Source organism: Hippocampus comes, unplaced genomic scaffold, assembly GCF_001891065.2.
Source record: "Hippocampus comes isolate QL1 unplaced genomic scaffold, H_comes_QL1_v1.1 scaffold261, whole genome shotgun sequence".
Taxonomy (NCBI): Eukaryota; Metazoa; Chordata; class Actinopteri; order Syngnathiformes; family Syngnathidae; genus Hippocampus; species Hippocampus comes.
This window is the reverse complement of record NW_017805824.1, coordinates 6996289-7015339: the sequence shown is the minus strand read 5'-3', so window position 1 is coordinate 7015339 and position 19051 is coordinate 6996289. Positions and strand designations below refer to the sequence as shown.

At 41.8% G+C, this 19051-nt stretch overlaps 1 protein-coding gene across 13 annotated transcripts in view; it reads left to right on the top strand.

The window, feature by feature from the left end:
• neo1a (neogenin 1a) overlaps positions 1-19051 on the top strand; it is a 159815-nt gene that overhangs the window by 119685 nt on the left and 21079 nt on the right. For 9 of the 13 annotated variants that reach the window (XM_019886837.1, XM_019886836.1, XM_019886844.1 and 6 more), the window contains exons 8-13: positions 8949-9183; positions 10496-10650; positions 12989-13137; positions 14581-14719; positions 15010-15059; positions 18859-19003. In XM_019886837.1, the coding sequence (XP_019742396.1) occupies positions 8949-9183; positions 10496-10650; positions 12989-13137; positions 14581-14719; positions 15010-15059; positions 18859-19003 (873 nt within the window). The remainder of the gene's footprint in view (positions 1-8948; positions 9184-10495; positions 10651-12988; positions 13138-14580; positions 14720-15009; positions 15060-18858; positions 19004-19051) is intronic. The other 4 variants (XM_019886840.1, XM_019886842.1, XM_019886845.1 and 1 more) reach the window with 1 other exon arrangement.

Here is a 19051-nt window from a genome sequence, read left to right as displayed (position 1 = left end):
GGAATACTGTGCAGTCCATCATCTGCCAGCAGGGTCACTGCCGGGCCAGCAGGAGGTAAGCGTTGTGCTGCGAACGTGTGAACATGCCGGCACCGCACAAACCGGTTAGATGCCATCAAACGTGTAACTTTAACAGTAGGTACTAGTGTCAGTATGGGACTGTTAGAAACGTGGCAGGCTCTGCTGGGACACAAGAATATGCTCACATACAGTCACAGCTGATAGAGATGGGATTGTCCATGCCTTCACGCTTGGGCTGACATACTGTGTGTTCAGCCACACCATTAGGTACACTTACTATTACAATGCCATGCATGACCTTTCACTACAATTTAGGCAGGAAGGCGTTAATATACCTTTGTGGGAATTCTCTCTGTGACTATTGGCATTTATTCACAACTCGGCAAACTACTCCAAATGTCTCTCAAGCTAGTATAACAAGGATACTCACTAGAATGATTTCAGCGAAACAAAAGATGAGGCTGCTGTTTGCACTTTGCAGAGGCTAATATGGTGCAACTCTGGCACGAGTGAAACTGCCCCATAATTGCAGCAGCATCCAGTTCCCTCAAAAATCAGTGCTACATTATTTGTACATTACTGATTTTTGTAGTTCATATGAATATATTATTCGTTGTGAAGTAGCATTTTAGAAGATTGAAATATTTTGCAATAAATTCAATCATAGGAAAAAAATCCAACCCTGTTATGCATACACATCATGTCTGTGATTTGTGTGTGTGAGCGTGTGTGTGTGTGTGTGTATGTGTGTCTTTTGATCATAGACCTCCCAGCCTAAATTGATTTTGAAGAGGAGAAATCATCTGCTACCAAATTGTTATTTGTGCAGATGCTAAAAAGTCACTCTGTTGTGGCCGTCTCTCACAGATGCCGCTTACGCCGAGTGTATATTTGTGCATTTAAAGCGGCTATTTTCCTGGTGAACTTTTCAATGCGTTCTATTAATTCAAGCGTGGAGAATAGCTTTGCTTTATTTATAAGCGACCTGTCAGCTAAGTGCTAACTGAAATGTTACGGGTGCCAATTTTGCTGTTGTCTTGCCCTGGAATGAGAAAAAAAAAAGACTCAAATAGCCTTGGAGACCTGCGTCACTGCTGTTTTTTGAAGGTCAGTCTTGTTATAAACATCGGTTTATGCCTGCCAGGATGCACCTGCATGGGACTTATGTTTGTGTTTTGTACTCCTTTCAACAACTTGCCCTTATTACTACATAACACTGTGCTCCAACACGTAGTCATCCAGGATGCCAAGCTGACGTTTTTGGATGTGCTTAGTTCTCTGGGCACGCTAATTAAAGTAGCTCACCACTTTCCCTTCACACCCTTCCCTTAGCGGGAGGTGGATGACCCCTGCAAGCGGCGCCACCAAAGCTTTTATTTTCCTGAGCGCACACACCCTCTGTCTCCATTGTACCTCCCAGTTTCCATAGGCTAAAAGTAGAATAGGGAGAAACATCACAGTGGTGCATTGGACACCCCGCCGGGTGGTGGTGGAGTGTGACTGCCACCTCTCAGCAGTTCTCACCCAGACTGGCGTCTCCAGCCGCCCCCCACACGCTCGCGCACACTTTATTTGGAGTGATTCCGAAATATGTATAGAAAGTGTTATGTTGCTTCCGTATTATGTTGACTGAAAACAAATATGTAGAAGCATTATGCGTGTTTATTTTCTTCTTGTGGCCAAAAAGATTTGAGGAAACTGAAGCCTACTTACAACAAACGTTAGAAACAGGTGGTTGTTTAAGTATCATTACCATCAGCCAGTGTAATGAAGACGTTTTTGTATCAAATACTGCCCTGAATAGAACTGACACTCATGTTGAATCATGAATACATGTTCATATATTCAAACTAAATTAATCAAGGAACGACAGAAATGGAGGATCAACTATTTACTTGTAATTTCAAACGCTAAAACGGACTCAACCAAAGTTAAGGTACAGTGTTATAATTTTTTTCGGTGGTTCTGTTTTCAGCATTTGTGTCCTCGTTTTCAGTTTTGGACGAGAATTTCCTTTTCCCTACACCCCTGCACACTTGCTGTCTACTGTACTTAAAAATGTACAGGTTTAAAAACACTCACCGAACTACAAGTACTCAAAGACTCTAGTCCTGTAACATTTTGCGGAAAACGGTTGTGTCAGGGGCTTATGATCTTGGACCTTAATAGATAACAATAGGTAAAGTTTAGTCTAGGTTTGGAATTACTTCTGATCATCACAGTTTGATTTAAGTGTTCTATTTCAGAGCACATCCTATTTAATGTGAGTATATGAGATGTCTCTCAGAGCATATAGTGCCAGTTCCAACTTCCAGCTTTGCTATCTGAATTACATCTAGATGAAACTTGCAATGACAAGAATACATAATTTATTTAGGTATTTAAAAAAGAGTATCATATTTAGTGTTGTAGCACTGCAGACCAGTCTTGGTATTAAAACTCGTTTCGATGCCACATTGTGAAGGTCTTGGTCTTGTCTCGGACTCGACTTGAAAAGTCTTGGTCTTGTCTCTCTCTTGGAGTATGCGGACTCTGGATTTTACATCAGGACCGGTCAAGACCAGGACTGATCTGAACCTCCCCGAGCGCCCCCGTAATGACTGTAGCCTTAACAGACATTCATACAATGCTGCTCTCTATCCCGTGTCTTAAATGAAACCAACTTCTTTGAATACTTAAATTTAAAAGGATACAAGGATTTATTTTTGGGCCAAAATTTAGTTGAGAAAATTTGAGATGTGCATGTTGTGCTTCGGACGCAATGTTTTTGGATGTGAAATGGATGGGGGAATGCTCTTGGTCTTGGTTATGTCTCAGTCTCGGCCTGTTTCGGTCTCAACTCCCACAAGCCTTTGTCTTCGTGAGTTCTGGTCTCGGGCAAGTCTTGGACTTGGATAGTGTGGTTGTGAGCACTACACTATTAAGATGTCACAAAGTTGTTAGAATAAATTGAATTTTTTTTAATTTGATGTTCATAAAATGTTGATTGTCATCACTCAAAAAAACATTGACTTTACGTACATAAATGTTGGAACAACCAAATTTTTTTGTTGGGTGTCAACGTAATCGGAAACAATCCAGGAATAAAACTTATAACAAAACTTATATTTCTTCTCTACCACCCCCCCCCCCTCACACACACACACAATTTTGCTGCTGTAGACTGCAAATTTCCCCAATGTGGGACAAATAAAGGTTATCTTATCTTATCTTAATACCCACATACCTATCTGAAATAGTTGCAATGGAACAAAAGACCATTTCACATCGATAAAAACATACAGCACCATCCTTGGTTGTACTGAGTTGCCTCATTCATTCATCTTGTGCTGGTGTCTGGTGTTCCTGATGTAGGGTCAAGATAGTCAGACCATTGGGAGCACTGAAGTGTGTTTCTAAGCCGCTTGAGTGAGAGGCTCTGTAGTTGTGCAGCATCATTGGATGTTTTGATGTGCTTGAAAGGCAAGCCCAAGGGGCCTCTCTTTCCTCGCTCAGTCAGCCTGTGGAGTTTACATTGTTTACCGAATCTGTACATCTTCATTTCCATGCCCAAGGAGGGCCAGCGTTGATCATGCATGTTTCTTGAGGTAATGTATTCATGTGTGACAGCTTTGGTTGAAGTGAGACAACCAGGACTATGGCTGTGCACATACTAAGGTTCACTGTCTTTATCTGTGATTAATTATGATTGCACCATCCCTTTTCAATTCCAGTCATCGCTTTCATACCAAATAATGTTGTTATCCCCACCATCTGTGGTTCTTCAGTCTCTGAAGATACTAAATGGAATCCTACACATCCCCCTCTGTTTAGCCTGGTGGGATATGGGTTGTCACTTTTTATAGAAACCATATTCCCCTCAAGTAAATTCCAGGGGGTCTAATGTAAACAGGGCTATCATCATGTTTTCCTCTGAATTCTCTCTGTAGTTACATTGAAAAAGAAGCTCAGATTAAGAGGATGGTTGCTGGAAATCCGAGAGACATCTCTCCTCATTGCTGCTTGGAAAAATATCTTTGGAAATAAACGTAGCACCTTCCTGCATGTTTTGATTTATCACATCCGATTTCATTTTGTCCACTTTAACGAGGCATCTGTGTGATCCGCACCAAATACTGCACTTTCGGTATGTCACACTTCTGTCATATGACCATAACCGGGAAAAAGGTTTGCTATCATGACACACAGTGTTCACTCGTTATTTGTGGGGATAGGGACAAAATGTGAATAGCCAAGTGGAAACATGCAAGTAATCGATGTCACCCCCCTGCACCCCCCCCAAAAGTTTCCAATTGCCCATCGATGCCACAAGACAGTGACAAAGCACTAATTTTCTATTAGGCAAAAGAATGGCCTGTCGAAATGAAGCTTTTCCCTCCACCTCAGCAGTTCCTTGGCCCCAAGATGCCACAAAATGGCGCCAGAGCAATACTTTTATATCAGACAGGGCTTTGGCCGAAGCACAAAAACAAACAACAGCTGAGATTTTTGTGAATAAGGATGGATAGTTTCCTCCAGAAATGCATGAATAGGTGAATCCACAAGTAACAAATCATGAATCTGCGAGGAACTTTCCTTCGCCTTTCCTTTTTTTTTTTTTTTTTTTTTAATGCAGCGAAGTTGTCATGAATAGCCAGATCTGATTTAGCCAGTTGGGAAAATGAGTCGTTGCAGAAAATAGCTACAGTCGTCAGAAGTTGCTTCCAGCCACCAATAATTTTCCACAAGGTTTACCCCGGAACCATTAAAGCAATTACAGGGTATTGTTTTTGCCTGCCCACTTTATTCTAGCCTTAAATTGAATTGAACTCTCAGCACAGAGGGAGCTATTCTTGTACCTGATTGAAACACAAGCATACAACTATTTGGTGTGACTTAAGTACACAATGCAATGTAGTCTTCATCCCTTTGCCTTTTTTTTACCTACTTCTTTACATTACGGCTTTTAATTCAAAATATTTTTTTAATTAAAATTGAATTTGATGGACAAAGGTTTTCAAGTGAGATGAGAAATACAGTGCATGTATTCAAAAATATCATTCTTGGAAAGTAAAAAACTGAAAATTGGCACGTGCATAATATATTCCACCCTTTTGTTATGAAGCCCCGAAGAAGCTCTGATGCAACCGCCATAGACTGCAGCCACCTGCAATCATACCCTTTGTCCCTCCCAGAGCTGTGCTCTGTCTTTTTAATGCAAGCCACCAGTCAAGACTCCTTATCTAACGACCACCCAAACCAAAGCCACCTGTCATTCCAAAAGTGCATAACCATAGCTCAACTTTCGATACAACTAACATCCTTTTACTTGGAGGGGTGAACTTTCATGTGAACATTCCTTCCAGTGCCACTGCAAGAGAATTTCTCCCCACCCTGGACTGCCTTCACCCCAACACATCTCATCGCCCCAAGAACAGCATCCGCACAAACGTGGTAGCGGCAGCATCATGCTGTGGGGATGTTTTCCAACAGCAGTCTCTTGGACCCTGGTTTGAATTGTAGCGGTTTAGGGAATGATGGTTAGTGCTGAATAGTGATATTCTGGTGCAAAACCTGTGGTAGCCTGTTCAGTGACTGTTAAACTTGAAGTAGCTGGAGTAGTTTTCCTTTGAGGCATGAGCAAAAATCCCCTGTGGTAAAATGTGGCAAGCTCCTAGAGACTTATCGAAAACGACTTGCAGCCATGATTGCTGCGCAAGGTGGCTCTACTACAGTGGCTCTTAACCTTGTTAGAGGTACCGAATCCAACCAGTTCATATGCACATTCACCGAACCCTTCATTTGTGAAAAATAAAAATATGATTCAAGAAGTGTTCCTTCAGTTTTGAGTTGCTCAACCTGGTATGACAAATCATGCAGATAGGACACTGAGTCCCATCACTTTCCGTGGTGCATGTGAATCAATGTAAATATTCATCCGACCGCTTTTTTTTTTGCTCGACACAGTTAGCATGTATTAAAAAAAGTTCTAAAGAAAAAAATCACACGACATACGATCACAACCGTCACACGTCGACGACTGAGCGAACTAAATTTCCCGCAGCACTGATTGGACAAGCCATGTAATGTGATCATCTGCAGCGGTAGATGTTTGTGATTAAAACCTGCAGTGCTTTTGACTATATTGTTCGTTCTTTTTCTGTCAGATGGAAGTACATGACTGTGGAATTGCCCCTTAATATCATGCTGCAGCTGGTTCCCGACATAGGACCCATTAACAAAGACAATTACAAATGGCAGCTTATCCTGAGAAAATATGTTTATTTGTTTTTCTCTTTTGCAAGAACCTGGCACGGTCTGCTATATTTACCCTCATTGGTCTATCAGTGGCCCCAGTCTTGTGTGTGCTTCTGGCAGATATGAATGCTTTCTTTTAGTCTGAGCCTGACTGACTCTCTTATCAGTGCACTCAGACCATTTGTTGAAGTACCTGGCTTATGTTAAGAGGCACGCCCAGAGTTGCTGCCAGTTATTTTAGCCCTGTGAAAAAAAATATTACAAATTAAAAGTACTGTATTCTAAAGCCACTGTTGACCCTGAGCCCTTGGAATCGTCCTCACTTTTCTCCCTTTCATGGCACCCCTGGTCACACCACTGGAAAATCCCAGAAGCTGATTAGTGGAGTTCAAAATAGAGTTAAAAGTTGAGCTTTAAAAGGATGCTCTCAGAAACTGTCTTTGCTTTATTTTATCACGGTATTTCTAATATGTCTATCGTCAGGCGTCCCTTGCAGCCCTCAAATATATATTTAACACAAACCTTTGGCAAACAGCTTACGTCAAGAGCTGTGGACTAGTGGTAAAAAATGCCCCGAATGCTCCCTACTCCTGGTCCAGTATGTCACTAATTGGAGTAGTTCTTTTTGAACTTGAACTTTTCAGCTCACACAGCTACAGTTCTACATTCATTTTTTTTCCCCCTCAGTTTAATATGAAGACAAATGTTTCAACGTGCATGTCTTTGTCCCAGTTGTATTATGCGTTGGTGGCCCAGATATATTATGCATATCTGAAGTAACCTTCCTCATTAAAGCCTTAATGTCGGCTATTCATTACCCTGGGCACAAAGACTAATGATACAATTAATCAGCTATGAATGGAGCTTGGCGATGGCAGCAGGAGGCTGACATCTCCTTACTGTAAGAACCTCGAGCCTGCATGTTCAAGACTGATTGAACAGACAAGCACTGGTTACTCTGCAGCATGTCAATTATTTGCACATGATGTGAAGATGGAAGCACCATTAGTGTCTCGGTCTATCCCACGATGCTCTACTCAACCTCTTCTTGGGCTTATTTAAGAAAAGAAATTGATGGACTCGCTGTTTCAGAAAGACGGAAAAGCACCATTGGACAGGATTGTTCATGTCTGCTCATTTAATCATGACAGAGCACTTTGTCTACATACTCCATACCTGATGAGATTACATTTTAGTTCAGTGTACTTCATTAGACTTTGGGTCAAATTGTCCAACATCTGCCTTTGTGACAAGGTCTCTCTCTCTCTCTCTCTCTCTCTCTCTCTCTCTCTCTCTCTACATATATATATATATATGTATAAAAAACACACGCACACACATGTTTTTTGTTTTTTTGCCCATGTCACACAACTCTTCTGGCCGAGTCCCTATCCCCGCAACGAGTAGAGCAGGCTCAGAGGGGATCGAGCCTTTTCCGTTCCCGGTCCCTCTCTTTGCAATGACCTCCCGCTAAAGGTTAAGCAAGCCATCTTGCTGCCCCATCTTTAAAACTTGTCTTGAAACTCATTTTTATTCTTTGGCTTATGACTGAGCACGAGTGTTGATTCTTGTTTGACTGTTTTTGTGCTTTTTACTCTCTTCGTTAGTAATGTATTGTTTTTAGCGTTTGCTCTTGTACAACTTATTTTTGCTCCGTTTACAGTGGGGGTTGTTTTAAAGTGCTCAATGAATACAGTTGAGTTGAGAGGAGTGTGTGTGTTGACCAGCATTTGTTACTTTGAAAGAAGATAATTGCACATCTTCCACAGAAATCCAAGTGGACTTGTTTGATTTGTAAACAAACCATTGAACGGCAAATTAGTGGTTTTGTCCTGATGGAGTGCCAGATAAATAAGACAGCTGTCACTTGCATTTCAAAACCGTCTGTCCATCAGCAACACAAGGTGCACTTGCTATGTTACTTTGCTGTATTTATGTTTTGACCCCATCACTTCTCCTGACCCGTGCGCAAATGGAAATGTCTTGTGCACTGACTCCCTTTCTATCTGGTTCCGTCTCACCCACTAGCCAAGCAAGTGGAAAGCAGATCTTGCTCCGTCGTGCCACAGTTTGTTCTCTGCTCCCCAATCCCAACAAAACCCCGATCAATTTAAATATTGCACTAGCATTTATGCGGCCAGGCTGTAGAATGAGATTGAAAAGTGTTTGCACAAATCTAATCTCATCAGGCAAAATCTGGCTTGTCTTGAGGACGCTCCTAGCCTTCACAATGAACTTCTGTCTCAGGATGCAAACGGAGGTTCATGTCGAAAAAGAGCCAATAAATATCAATTATAAATAACAAACATTTTCCCGACTAAAAGGAGTTGTGTAAATGTCATGTGCAATTGACTGTTGTGTTATAGAAAGCAGTGTAAATCTGCACGTGTAGTATCCCCTTGTATTGTGCTTTGTAAGTGTAGTAGAACAGTTTTATTTCTGTTTTCTTGTGACACCAGACGTCTTTTTTGTTATGTTGTTGTTATTTTGTTTTTTCTTCTGTTTTTGTTTCCTTTCTTTCTTTCGTTTCACCTTCATTTCCATTTCACCCCCTTTTCCTCTCTCCTCAAAACTGCTCTCTTTTTCTGGGCAATATTTCTCCCATTTCCACCCCCATACCGTCTTGGTTCCCTCTGTATCCTCCCTTCCTTTCCCCCCCAACCCTCCCACCTTCTCTTCCCGACCCCAAGACGTAGCCCTGCCCCCTCTCCTTCCCCCCTCACTGACTCCTAACACTACTGACCATGTAACGCCAGGCTCTGGGGGTGTAGCTGGTCCGGCAGGACCCACTCCCTCCGCCCCACGGGATGTCGTGGCTTCGCTGGTTTCCACCCGCTTCATCAAGCTCACCTGGCGCCCGCCGGCTGAACCGCACGGAGACGAGCTAACCTACTCTGTTTTCTACAGCCAGGAGGGCACAAGCAGGTAATACACTGTCTACATTGTAATTGTGCCATGGGAGTGCTCCTCTGTGAGGAGCCGCTGTGAGTGCATTCCTGAGCTTCTGGGCATCCCGAAAGGATCTCATTAAAGGAGCTAAAGCGCTTTTAAAGCAGTATGTGTTTATTAATTAAAGCAAATTATTTCCTCTAAAGGGTTTTCATTGCAATGAACAAACACCAGCACCCCACAAAAAAAATGCAGACTTCTGTGCATGTTAGTTACAGAAAATTAAAAGTGGAATTTAAGTGGCTAAGAGTAGTTTTGCATATTCTCATGTTCACTTTCTCCCTCTGCAAATGAGTGCTGTATTCATTTCTTTTTTCTTCTATACTTGTATATCTGTTCTTGATTAAATATCCGGAGCTTTCTACATTGTTCATTTCCCTACACACAAAATGCACTGCGTGGTCAGAAGCCCTGAGTCACCTAATAATCAATTTGGTAATTGTTGAGGACTTGGGCTCAAGCCTGTTCAACTCCCTGAATCTTAATGCAAAGCTGAGCAAGACATTTTCTACGATTCTACGCTTCCAGTATGTGTAGAAATAACTTGGAGAAGGCTGTTCTCCGTTCCACCATGACTGTACCCCAGCACTCAAATGAAGTCCCCTAAAGGCATGTTGGACCACTTTGTTGTAAAAGAACTTCAGAGACCTGGCTTCAAACCCTCAAAAGTGACCGTATGACAAAAAGTCCAAGAGTCACTCTCCACAATTATGCAGCAATTTTTCCCACAGGAATAGAATTTGTTACCATTGCAAAGGGCTACTGTAACTGCCATTTCTTTTCCTCTCTCCATTCCTCTTGATTTGATGGCCGGGTGTCCCAATAATTGCAGCTTTCCTATCTCTTGCCTACTATAATAACACACTGAACCCAATCTGAGCTTTTTCAAATCCCCTTTCATTTGTGTTGTATTATATTTATGGCTATTATGTATGTCATAACTAATGAGAAATCTATCAGAATAATGTCCAGTCATTCTATGTGGTCAAAAATTCTGAAGTTTGAACAGTTCTCCAAAACAAAGCACCTGAAAAGTTGGCTTTGTGTGTGCCAAATGACCATTTAATTTCCCTTTCTTCAAACTCCCAGACTGAGTAAAATACACAATCGATCACGACCATCCAGTTGTCTGCCGCCACAGTAAATGAATGACTTTAGGTCGCTGATCCTTTTGTGAATGTGACGTTGCCCATGTTTGTGATTACAAATCAACTGTTGCCAATGGAAACCATCACGGTGAAAAATACAGTTAGGCTGATGTGTATGTGTTTGTTTGTGTCCACATCAGGGAGCGAGTTGTAAATACAAGCCGACCAGGGGAGTTGCAGGTCACCATCCCGAATCTGATGCCAGACACCAAATATCGCTTCAGGGTTGTGGCCCACAACATCAATGGTCAAGGAGAAAGCTCTGCGGGGCTCAAGGTGGCCACCCAGGCTGAAGGTGAGGCAAACACATCTCCACCTACATGGGCACACACACACCACACAGGAGCGCGGTTTGTCTGTGTGCTCAGTCAATAGGAAGCGTAAACAAAAAGACAACCTCCAGCTAGCTTTTTGGCAACCTACTCATACTAGCTCACAGAGGAAAACAGGATGCACTCAAAGGAAGCACACAAATGTGCAAATAAACCGTCATCCGTGCAAATATGCACTGGCATCCACAAACACTCGCTTCAAACGAGCTCCCACCGCCGAACACAGTCACACATCTCCGAGTCTTTTTAAGCTCGACCACCCAACAACACACCAGAGACTTACCGAATTCTCTCCTTGAGAGCTGCCCCATGTTTACCCCAAAGCATTGCTTAAGTCTTCATGTGCTTTAGCTACGTGAGTAAGCTTTTATGTTCGGAAGTGCATCCCCCAAAAATTGTCTGCTTTTGAGTCCCTCATTAAAATGCTTTGACTGGAGGAGACTTATGAATCATAGAGGAAAATGGGACTTAGTGGTTCTCTTTTCTCTCTTTGTGTGCGGAGGTGTCATCCCCTCACCTTCACCACCGGCGCACCCGCTCTTATCTCCGTGTATAAAAGAGCTGTGAATGGAATTTCCCTCCACACTGCCTCTTCTGATGTTCTTTAGCTGCTGGCAACATTTCACTCACTGTCACTTTCTCATTCAGTCACTGTCTTTGTACCCGTGTCCTTGCTTAGAGGGCAGGCAGATGAGTCAACACAATTTAGTGCCAGTGGGAGCCAAGCTGTCCAATAGGGGATAGCAAGAAATAGGGGGGGATAGTATCCAGGTTTACCTGGACACACCATATTTCTGTCTCTTTTGAGCTCTTACCTTCAAATTGGAGCTTAAGCTTTTGATCTGGTGCCGACAGCATACCGTAGTTTTTCAGCGACTGGCTTAACATGATGCCGGCACTTTCAGACTATATGCACACTGATAAATGGCAGCCTGTCTGTCGTTTCAGGAATATCTGCAGCAAAGCTTACGATATAAAGTATGGAGACGTGTGCCTTACATACTTTGCAGTCTCAGCCATATCGTATGTGGCAAAGTGAAGTGTTCTGTGTAGATTTTCCGTTTATTTGCTGCTCAAAGCCAAAACTCGTGATTAAAATTGAACCATTGTATTTTAATGTATTTTGCAATTTTAATACAATTTTATGACTATGATTTGCAGATTTTGTGGTTAATACGCCACTTTCAATATGGCAGCCGTGTCACCCTGACAGGGGCTCCCGTTCAAGGCCATGTCGGCAGCAAAAATGTTTTAAAAAATTAAAAGAAAAGAAAAATGATCTTAATTTAAAATGTCAAAAGGGTTTTAGCTGCCATGTTTTCTTTTCTGTTTGAAAGCTCAAATGGCCTGTTGAGTTGTTGTCCCCTGCCCTGTATGCCAACGATTGACATTGTAATGTGTCCCCCCCGTGCTTCCTGTACTCGAGTGCCAGTCTAAAGTGCAGTGGTCGCGTTCGTGTCTTTACACAGTGTCAAACAAAGCGACTTGCAGATTCACTTTGAAAAATGTGCAGGATGTGATTCTTCACGTCAGCCTGCACATCTAACATTATTTTGGGTCAGGCCGTGCAGGTGTTGCTGCTTCCATACTGTGTCAGATTAATTTGGCCATGTATCAAAAAATATCACACCATTGTCTGATATTTTTATTATCATAGTGAGAAGAAACTCAACATTAGCATCTATGAATGAACAAAATGAATTTATAATAATTATTATTATTTTTAGATCTGCGCCTCAATTTGGGTAACACAAACACCTTGGACGGTGGGCACGGTCCCCTCTGGCCCACCATTTGGCAACGAGTCTGGCACGTACAAATAAGACAATGTTTGGAATGTTGCCTCCGTTGTCACGGTTGCTGTCTCAAAACTAGACCCAAAACAGTACATTATGATTATTATTATGATTATTCTTATTTTATATCATCACACTTAGGAGTTGAATGCTCTGTTTTTGACGGATGAGTCCAGCATGTGCACTGCCACTCACCCTAAGTCAGCTGGGATCTTTCCTGTGACCCTGAACAGGATTACTGCTTTCGAAAATGGATGAATGGTGGTTATGTTAATTTGCCCTGCAGTCAAAGTTGAAGAAGAGAACTCTGATAACTGCAGTAGGTTATTCGGGAAATAAAACCATTCGATAAACCTTTGGTCCATGAGGAGTCTGAGAAAGGTTCATTCCAATGTTCGAAGTGGGCAATTTATTTACTTTTTTTCCAGAAGTCAATTGACACCATCTCCTCCATAAGAAACTCAAGAATTGAAAGTCCTGCTGTCATTTGTCATTTGCTTCTCAGTTCAAGTTCCCGGCCCGGCCCCAAATGTGCAGGCGGCATCAAATACACCGACTTCTGTCACTCTGAGTTGGGAGAAACCCCTCACGGGCAATGGAGAGGTCCTCACCTACAAGTTGTATTACACGGACAAAAGCATTGGAAATGAACAGGTTAGTTCCACAGGACAGGACATTCTTTTCTGTCAGAGATGACAACCTGTGTCATTTGAAGACACTGGTTAGCCACAATTTACAACACAGGTTAGTTCCTGTGGCGCCGAAATGAGCAGAATGTGTATGTCGGAACAGGTCATAATATATGACTAACCGACACTAAGGTAGTAGTCAAGTCAAAGGGGTGAAAACAAATGCATGAGAAACACTCCTTGGCCATGAATATAAAACAATCAAATGGAAAAGAATAAGTACGCCGGTAACTGAGTGTGCCTTTTTTTTGCAACACGATGACTTATGCTTATTCCACTGAACAAAGTTAAGTTTGTCACCTCAAAGCCCCACATATTGGGACTGTCATAAGCTGATGACGCACCTGTAGCATTGAAATGTAACAGTGGTGCTGTGAGAAACATTTTGAAGGTACAATAGTTGCACTCATTTTAAAATTGTTTTCAATTAGTCAAAGTAATTGTACAACAAAACATGCAAATGGGTCCATATTTTAGGAAATGTTTGGGCAACTGTTGATGATCATCTTATAAATGTTATTACTATAATGTTTATGCTAATTGTACTGGTAGGTTGATTAACTTAAATAACAACTTTAAAGCCCAGGAGTATTGTAATACTGTCAAAAGCCCATGACAGTAAACGTTGGCATATTTTTTTTTCTGCAGGTAAAGCTGTTTCGTAGGAGTACAATTCAGAGGTTTAGATATTTAGTCAGCCCGAGCAGCTGCCGCATGCAAGCCAGCGAGGCATTAAAAAGCCTTTAATATGATAATGAATGAAACGTCATCCGGTGCATTGAGTAATGATGCCTCAGTTCCCTGGAGGAGGGAGCTCGAGATGAGCTGGTAAAAACTAAGAAGCGGAGAGGGCTGCAAAGAAACGACCTCTAACACTGTACCTGCAAAAGTAAATGACGACATACTGTACTCGAAAATGCATCTTGAAGTGCAGAGTTGCTATAGAAATTCACCACGCCAAATGAAGAAGTTATAATTGCATTTCTATGGAAGCAAAGTTCGGTTTGACAAACTAAGAACTAAATGCAAATGGGCTTTAAGAAATTTAGGACACGCTGATTAGCCTAGTTAGTGAAGCGAAACTTGAGAGGAACCATGTATGCCGTGCTTTTATTATCTGAATTTAGATTAGATAAGGTCATGCTTTATTACTGTCACTTCTGGGAAACCTGAATGTTACAGCCGTAACAGTTTGATTGTTATTCCAAGATAAAAAGTAGTCTTGGCCTCAATGAAAAGTAAAGAAAAAAACGGACTTTGTGTGAAAGATATTGCTTAACCCGCTGTATGCTCTTTATATTGATTTATTCTCAATTACAATGTCAATGCGTCTTATAAATACCTGTGTCTCATCCTTGCAACACATTTTTTTGAAGAGACTACTCACATGCTTCTGTCTTTCTCCTAGGATGTTGACGTAAATGGTCTGTCATACACCATGACAGGGCTAAAGAAGAATACGCAGTACAGTTTTCGTGTGGTGGCCAACAATAAGCACGGTCCGGGTGTCTCCACTGATGACATTGTGGTCCGCACACTGTCTGATGGTCAGTCGACACACATTTGTACTGGCAATTATTTCATTACCTTATTTAATGAAGCACGTAAAATATTATTAGAGACCGCTCTCAGTATGCTGCAATGCTGCTCTACAGTACTGCAAAGTACAATCGCAATAATAAACATACTGTTACAGTCCTACTTCGCTGACACAGTCAATCAAACCTAAGAATTATCATCTTCCTAAAGGCCGCCATTTTCATGCAGCCCTTGTATTGATTTTATGAGTGAATGTCGCTTTTCTTCAATGCTTATAAAGTTGTCTTCTTCCTCGCAGTGCCAAGTGCTCCTCCTCAAAACTTCACTCTGGAGGTGCAAAACTCAAAGGTAAACCTCAGTTTAAAAGGTTTTTGTGTTTTCTTTTTTTCCTCTGAGCGGGAGCTGCTCATTTTGTGAAAAAAATAGATTCCCTGCCAAGAGAATACACCAGCGCTGTGATTTTGTGTGTGTGTGTGTGTGTGTGTGTGTGTGTGTGTGTGTGTGTGTGTGTGTGTGTGTGTGTGTGTGTGTGTGTGTGCGTGTGTGTGTGTGTGTGTGCGTGTGTGTGGTGTGCGTGTGTGTGTGTATGCATGTGTGATTAGATGCATGGCACAGACTCGCAGCCTCAGCTGGTTAAGAGGGTGTGTGAACCCTTATCGATCGTCTCATCAGTAGCAGGCTGGGCTGTCAAAGTTTATTTCCTCTGTATCAGGCTCCATCAGTACACTTTCAGCTAAAGACATGCTGCTAAATGGATATGCAAGTCTTACATATTGCAAACAAGCAGTAGAGGATGGCGTCACTCTTTTACACCATTAAAATCCAACAATCACAAATCATCCAAGATTTGGTTGTGTGGAATGCATTTTCCCTCATTTGGTTTGCAGGGCATTTTCTATAGAGTGGACTGTAGTTTATTGTGGGTGATATATGCCAAACTTCCGCAACAATTGGTGAAAACATATGATATAGAAAGAATAAAAATGAATAAAATAATTATATATTTTTCAACCCCACCGCCCGATCACTTTGAACATATTTAAAAATTTGTGGCTTGTCCACCTCACAGCACAGAGGTCATGGGTTCGATTCCAAAGCATTTTTAACTTCAAAAATATTGATTCGTCACTCCTTGTTGAAGTTTAATGTAGAACTGACAGATAAAGCATTCGATAATTACAATTATATTTGTATATTGAAACACCAAAACAACATTTTGTTTAATAAATGTCCGCAAGCTTCTGCTAACATAGAATGTGAAATGACATAGACGGGCTAATGTAAATTAGCCTAAATCAGGAATAGACAACTGGTGGGTGACAAACACACTCTAAGTGGCCCCTTGATTCCATTAAAAAAAAAAAAAAAAAGCGGAGAGGGGGACGTTTTTTTTTTAAATACCACACCCATCCCCCAAAAGAAAAAAACTTCAAAAAGTCCTGTGCTGATGAACATTCACCATACGTTTTCCAAGGAAACCAGGGGAAGTGGAAGAAAAAAAATCTCTGGAAAATACCCCAAATATTGAAAAATCACTGGGAAACAAAAAATCTCAGCGAATAAGCAAATCTGCGGCACCACGTACAAACATAGCATGCAACAATCCTCAGAAGGATACATTATCTTGGCTCTGTGGGAACAACAGTTACTGGCACTTCGTTGTGGACTTTTTGTGCCTCAAATTAACTGCCATTTATTCTGCTGCATTTCATCCAGTAAACCCCAGTGCAGCTCGGCATCTTGTAGCACATGCCACAACACTAAAATCACTCTAAATTCAGACTCTGCGACAGTATGTACTGTAAAACGCTGAAAAAGCAAGTCCTTCAAAATGTGCGATAAAGTGGAGGGTCACTGCATACATAAATTTTCGTCGAATTCCTTAGTGATGACACGTGTGGGGGTGTCACGGTTTAACCATAACATAGAACTTACACCACAAAGTGTACCAACATTTACCACAAATATCGTCCAATAAATGGTCACTTGAAATGCATTCTCCATCTTTTGCTGGAGCAAAATGTTTAGTCTTTGATCCTCCTGCTATATTTAAACAGCTCCCAAGTCTAATGGCAAGTCTTTGTGTGTCAGAGTCTTTTAACTATAATTGTTAAATCCGATTGATTACAGTGGAGGACACTGTAGCTCTTGTGTGACACCGCTGATTCGACAGGCTGCTGAGGTGGCCGCGGGCTTCACAACAAACGCCTGATGAAAACAGGAAGCTGCCTTAGATGGCCTCTCTTTTGATCCATTACTGTACATCTTCAGTCAGAGGGCTGCAGGCCTGTTCATTGCACGCTTCCACCAAGTGAGGGATACAATTTTCAAAAGATGTTCCTTACTAATGGTATGTGAGACATAACGTGTAAATCGAGAGCCTGGAAGCAGAGGCGAAGGTAGAAAAAGTGCATGCGCTGAAAGTAAATGTTGGAGGATGGAGGCCTTTGCTGCGCACAGACTGAGTGAGAGAGAAACGTCAAAGCAATGCGGAAAAAGAAGCTGTTGAATAATGCCATCACACGCGAGCAGCTTGAGAGGGAACTGGCCACACGTGTGGAGGGAGAGTCAGCTGAGATTTGAGTGCTAGAAAACAACAGGTGCTGCTGCACATGTTAAAAGGAGTCGTTTGGTAGAAAGGACAAGAATTGTTTCGCTTTGGGCTCAAGGCAGAACAAGCCCAATTTAAGTGTGAAACAAATAACTGGCCTTCTTTTGTTTCCACACATTGTTTAAATGCTTCCTCTGATTTTTTTTGCCTTTGCTTTCAGACAGTTTAAATTTGAACATGAGTAGTCAAAAAGTATAATTGGACAAGGCTTTTATGCTTCGTCTCATTTGCTAACAGTAATATTAGAAAAATGATCATATGTTTCATATTTTCTGTTCACTCTTCACTTTCTTCCCTTTTGACTTTCTGAACAGTCAATTCAACTTTGTTCCTAGTTTGAAGAATAGACAAATGCACCCTGTTTGAGTGCTGGCCGATCATGCAAAATGAAAACTACACACCATTCATTTCATTTGTTCCTTTTTCCCAACGGGGCCGGAAAGTGTGTGTGACCTGCATTCAGCCTTTTGTGTATCAGTGTGACAGTAGGGAAGCATTAATTAACTCTTTGCTCATGCTGAGCTACCCCCCACCTGTCTCTTTAAACACACAAAATTCCGGGCGCATGAATCCCAGCATGACATGTGAGCTTGCAAGCAAAATTCACACCTAGAGCTCCCGTGTGCCTGAGTTTTTTGTGAGGCCTTCACACCACTGTCAAGACAATATAAATGAGTTCGCCTGATGCCTCTTTCCCACAACGTGGCACCATCTTGGCTGGCCATGGCTTTTATTTGGCACCCAAGTGTCAGTGCTTGCAAGGTGCACACTGACAGCCTCCAACATATTGTTTTCAGCTAGGTACATAATTCAAATGAAGTTGGGACATTGTGTCCAACATGAATATAAACGGAATATTTCATGCAACGTCCTGTACGACTTCATTGGAATTGGAATTTGTGAATCGTAGCTCACGTTAGCATTTCCATTGTCCAAACCACATGCAGTGGTTTGAACAATGATCCAGTCAAGTAGAGCGTGAAAACACATTTTTAAAATGATCGCTTTCAAGCGGGGGAACAAGTTTGTATTTATGCGTCCTCATGCCTACAGGCCGAATCTAACTGAGTGGCGAAGGTTTGCAAGTGTGCGTGCGCACATAGCGAATGTCGTTGGGTTTTTGTTTCATCAGGGTTCATTTGTGGTCACAAAGATATTGTCACGAAGACATTTTTAACATGTTTAAAATTTTATGGTGAAACTGTGACCCCAAAAAAAAAGATTCGCTCCATGTGCACACACTTTCAAACCTTTGCCAATCAGTGTGATATGTGATTTACGAAGTAAAACTGTTTTCTTGAACTCTCCGCGACCCACTTTTGATTTGGGTCCTACGAGTTGAGAATTACTGACATTGACCACTGGTGGTCGCTCATCACGTAGATTTGTCATGTGTGCAAATGAGTGTAACATTTGAGGATTCACATCTAGACAAAACACAAATGAACACACGCAAGCTGTAGTATGACACTTCACAGTCTCCACTATGTTCAAAGTATTTTTATGGTTGCATTGACTCTCATTTGCCCTTCATAGAGCATCATGCTTCGGTGGCAGCCGCCGCCCTCAAATTCCCAGAATGGAGAAATCACTGGTTACAAGATCCGATACCGTAAAGGATCACGGAGAAGTGAGACAGCGGAGACCACTCGGGGGAACCAGCTTTCCAAGCTCATTGATGGTAACAAACACTGACTGACTAGTTCCACTCGGGTCATTTTAGTTAATA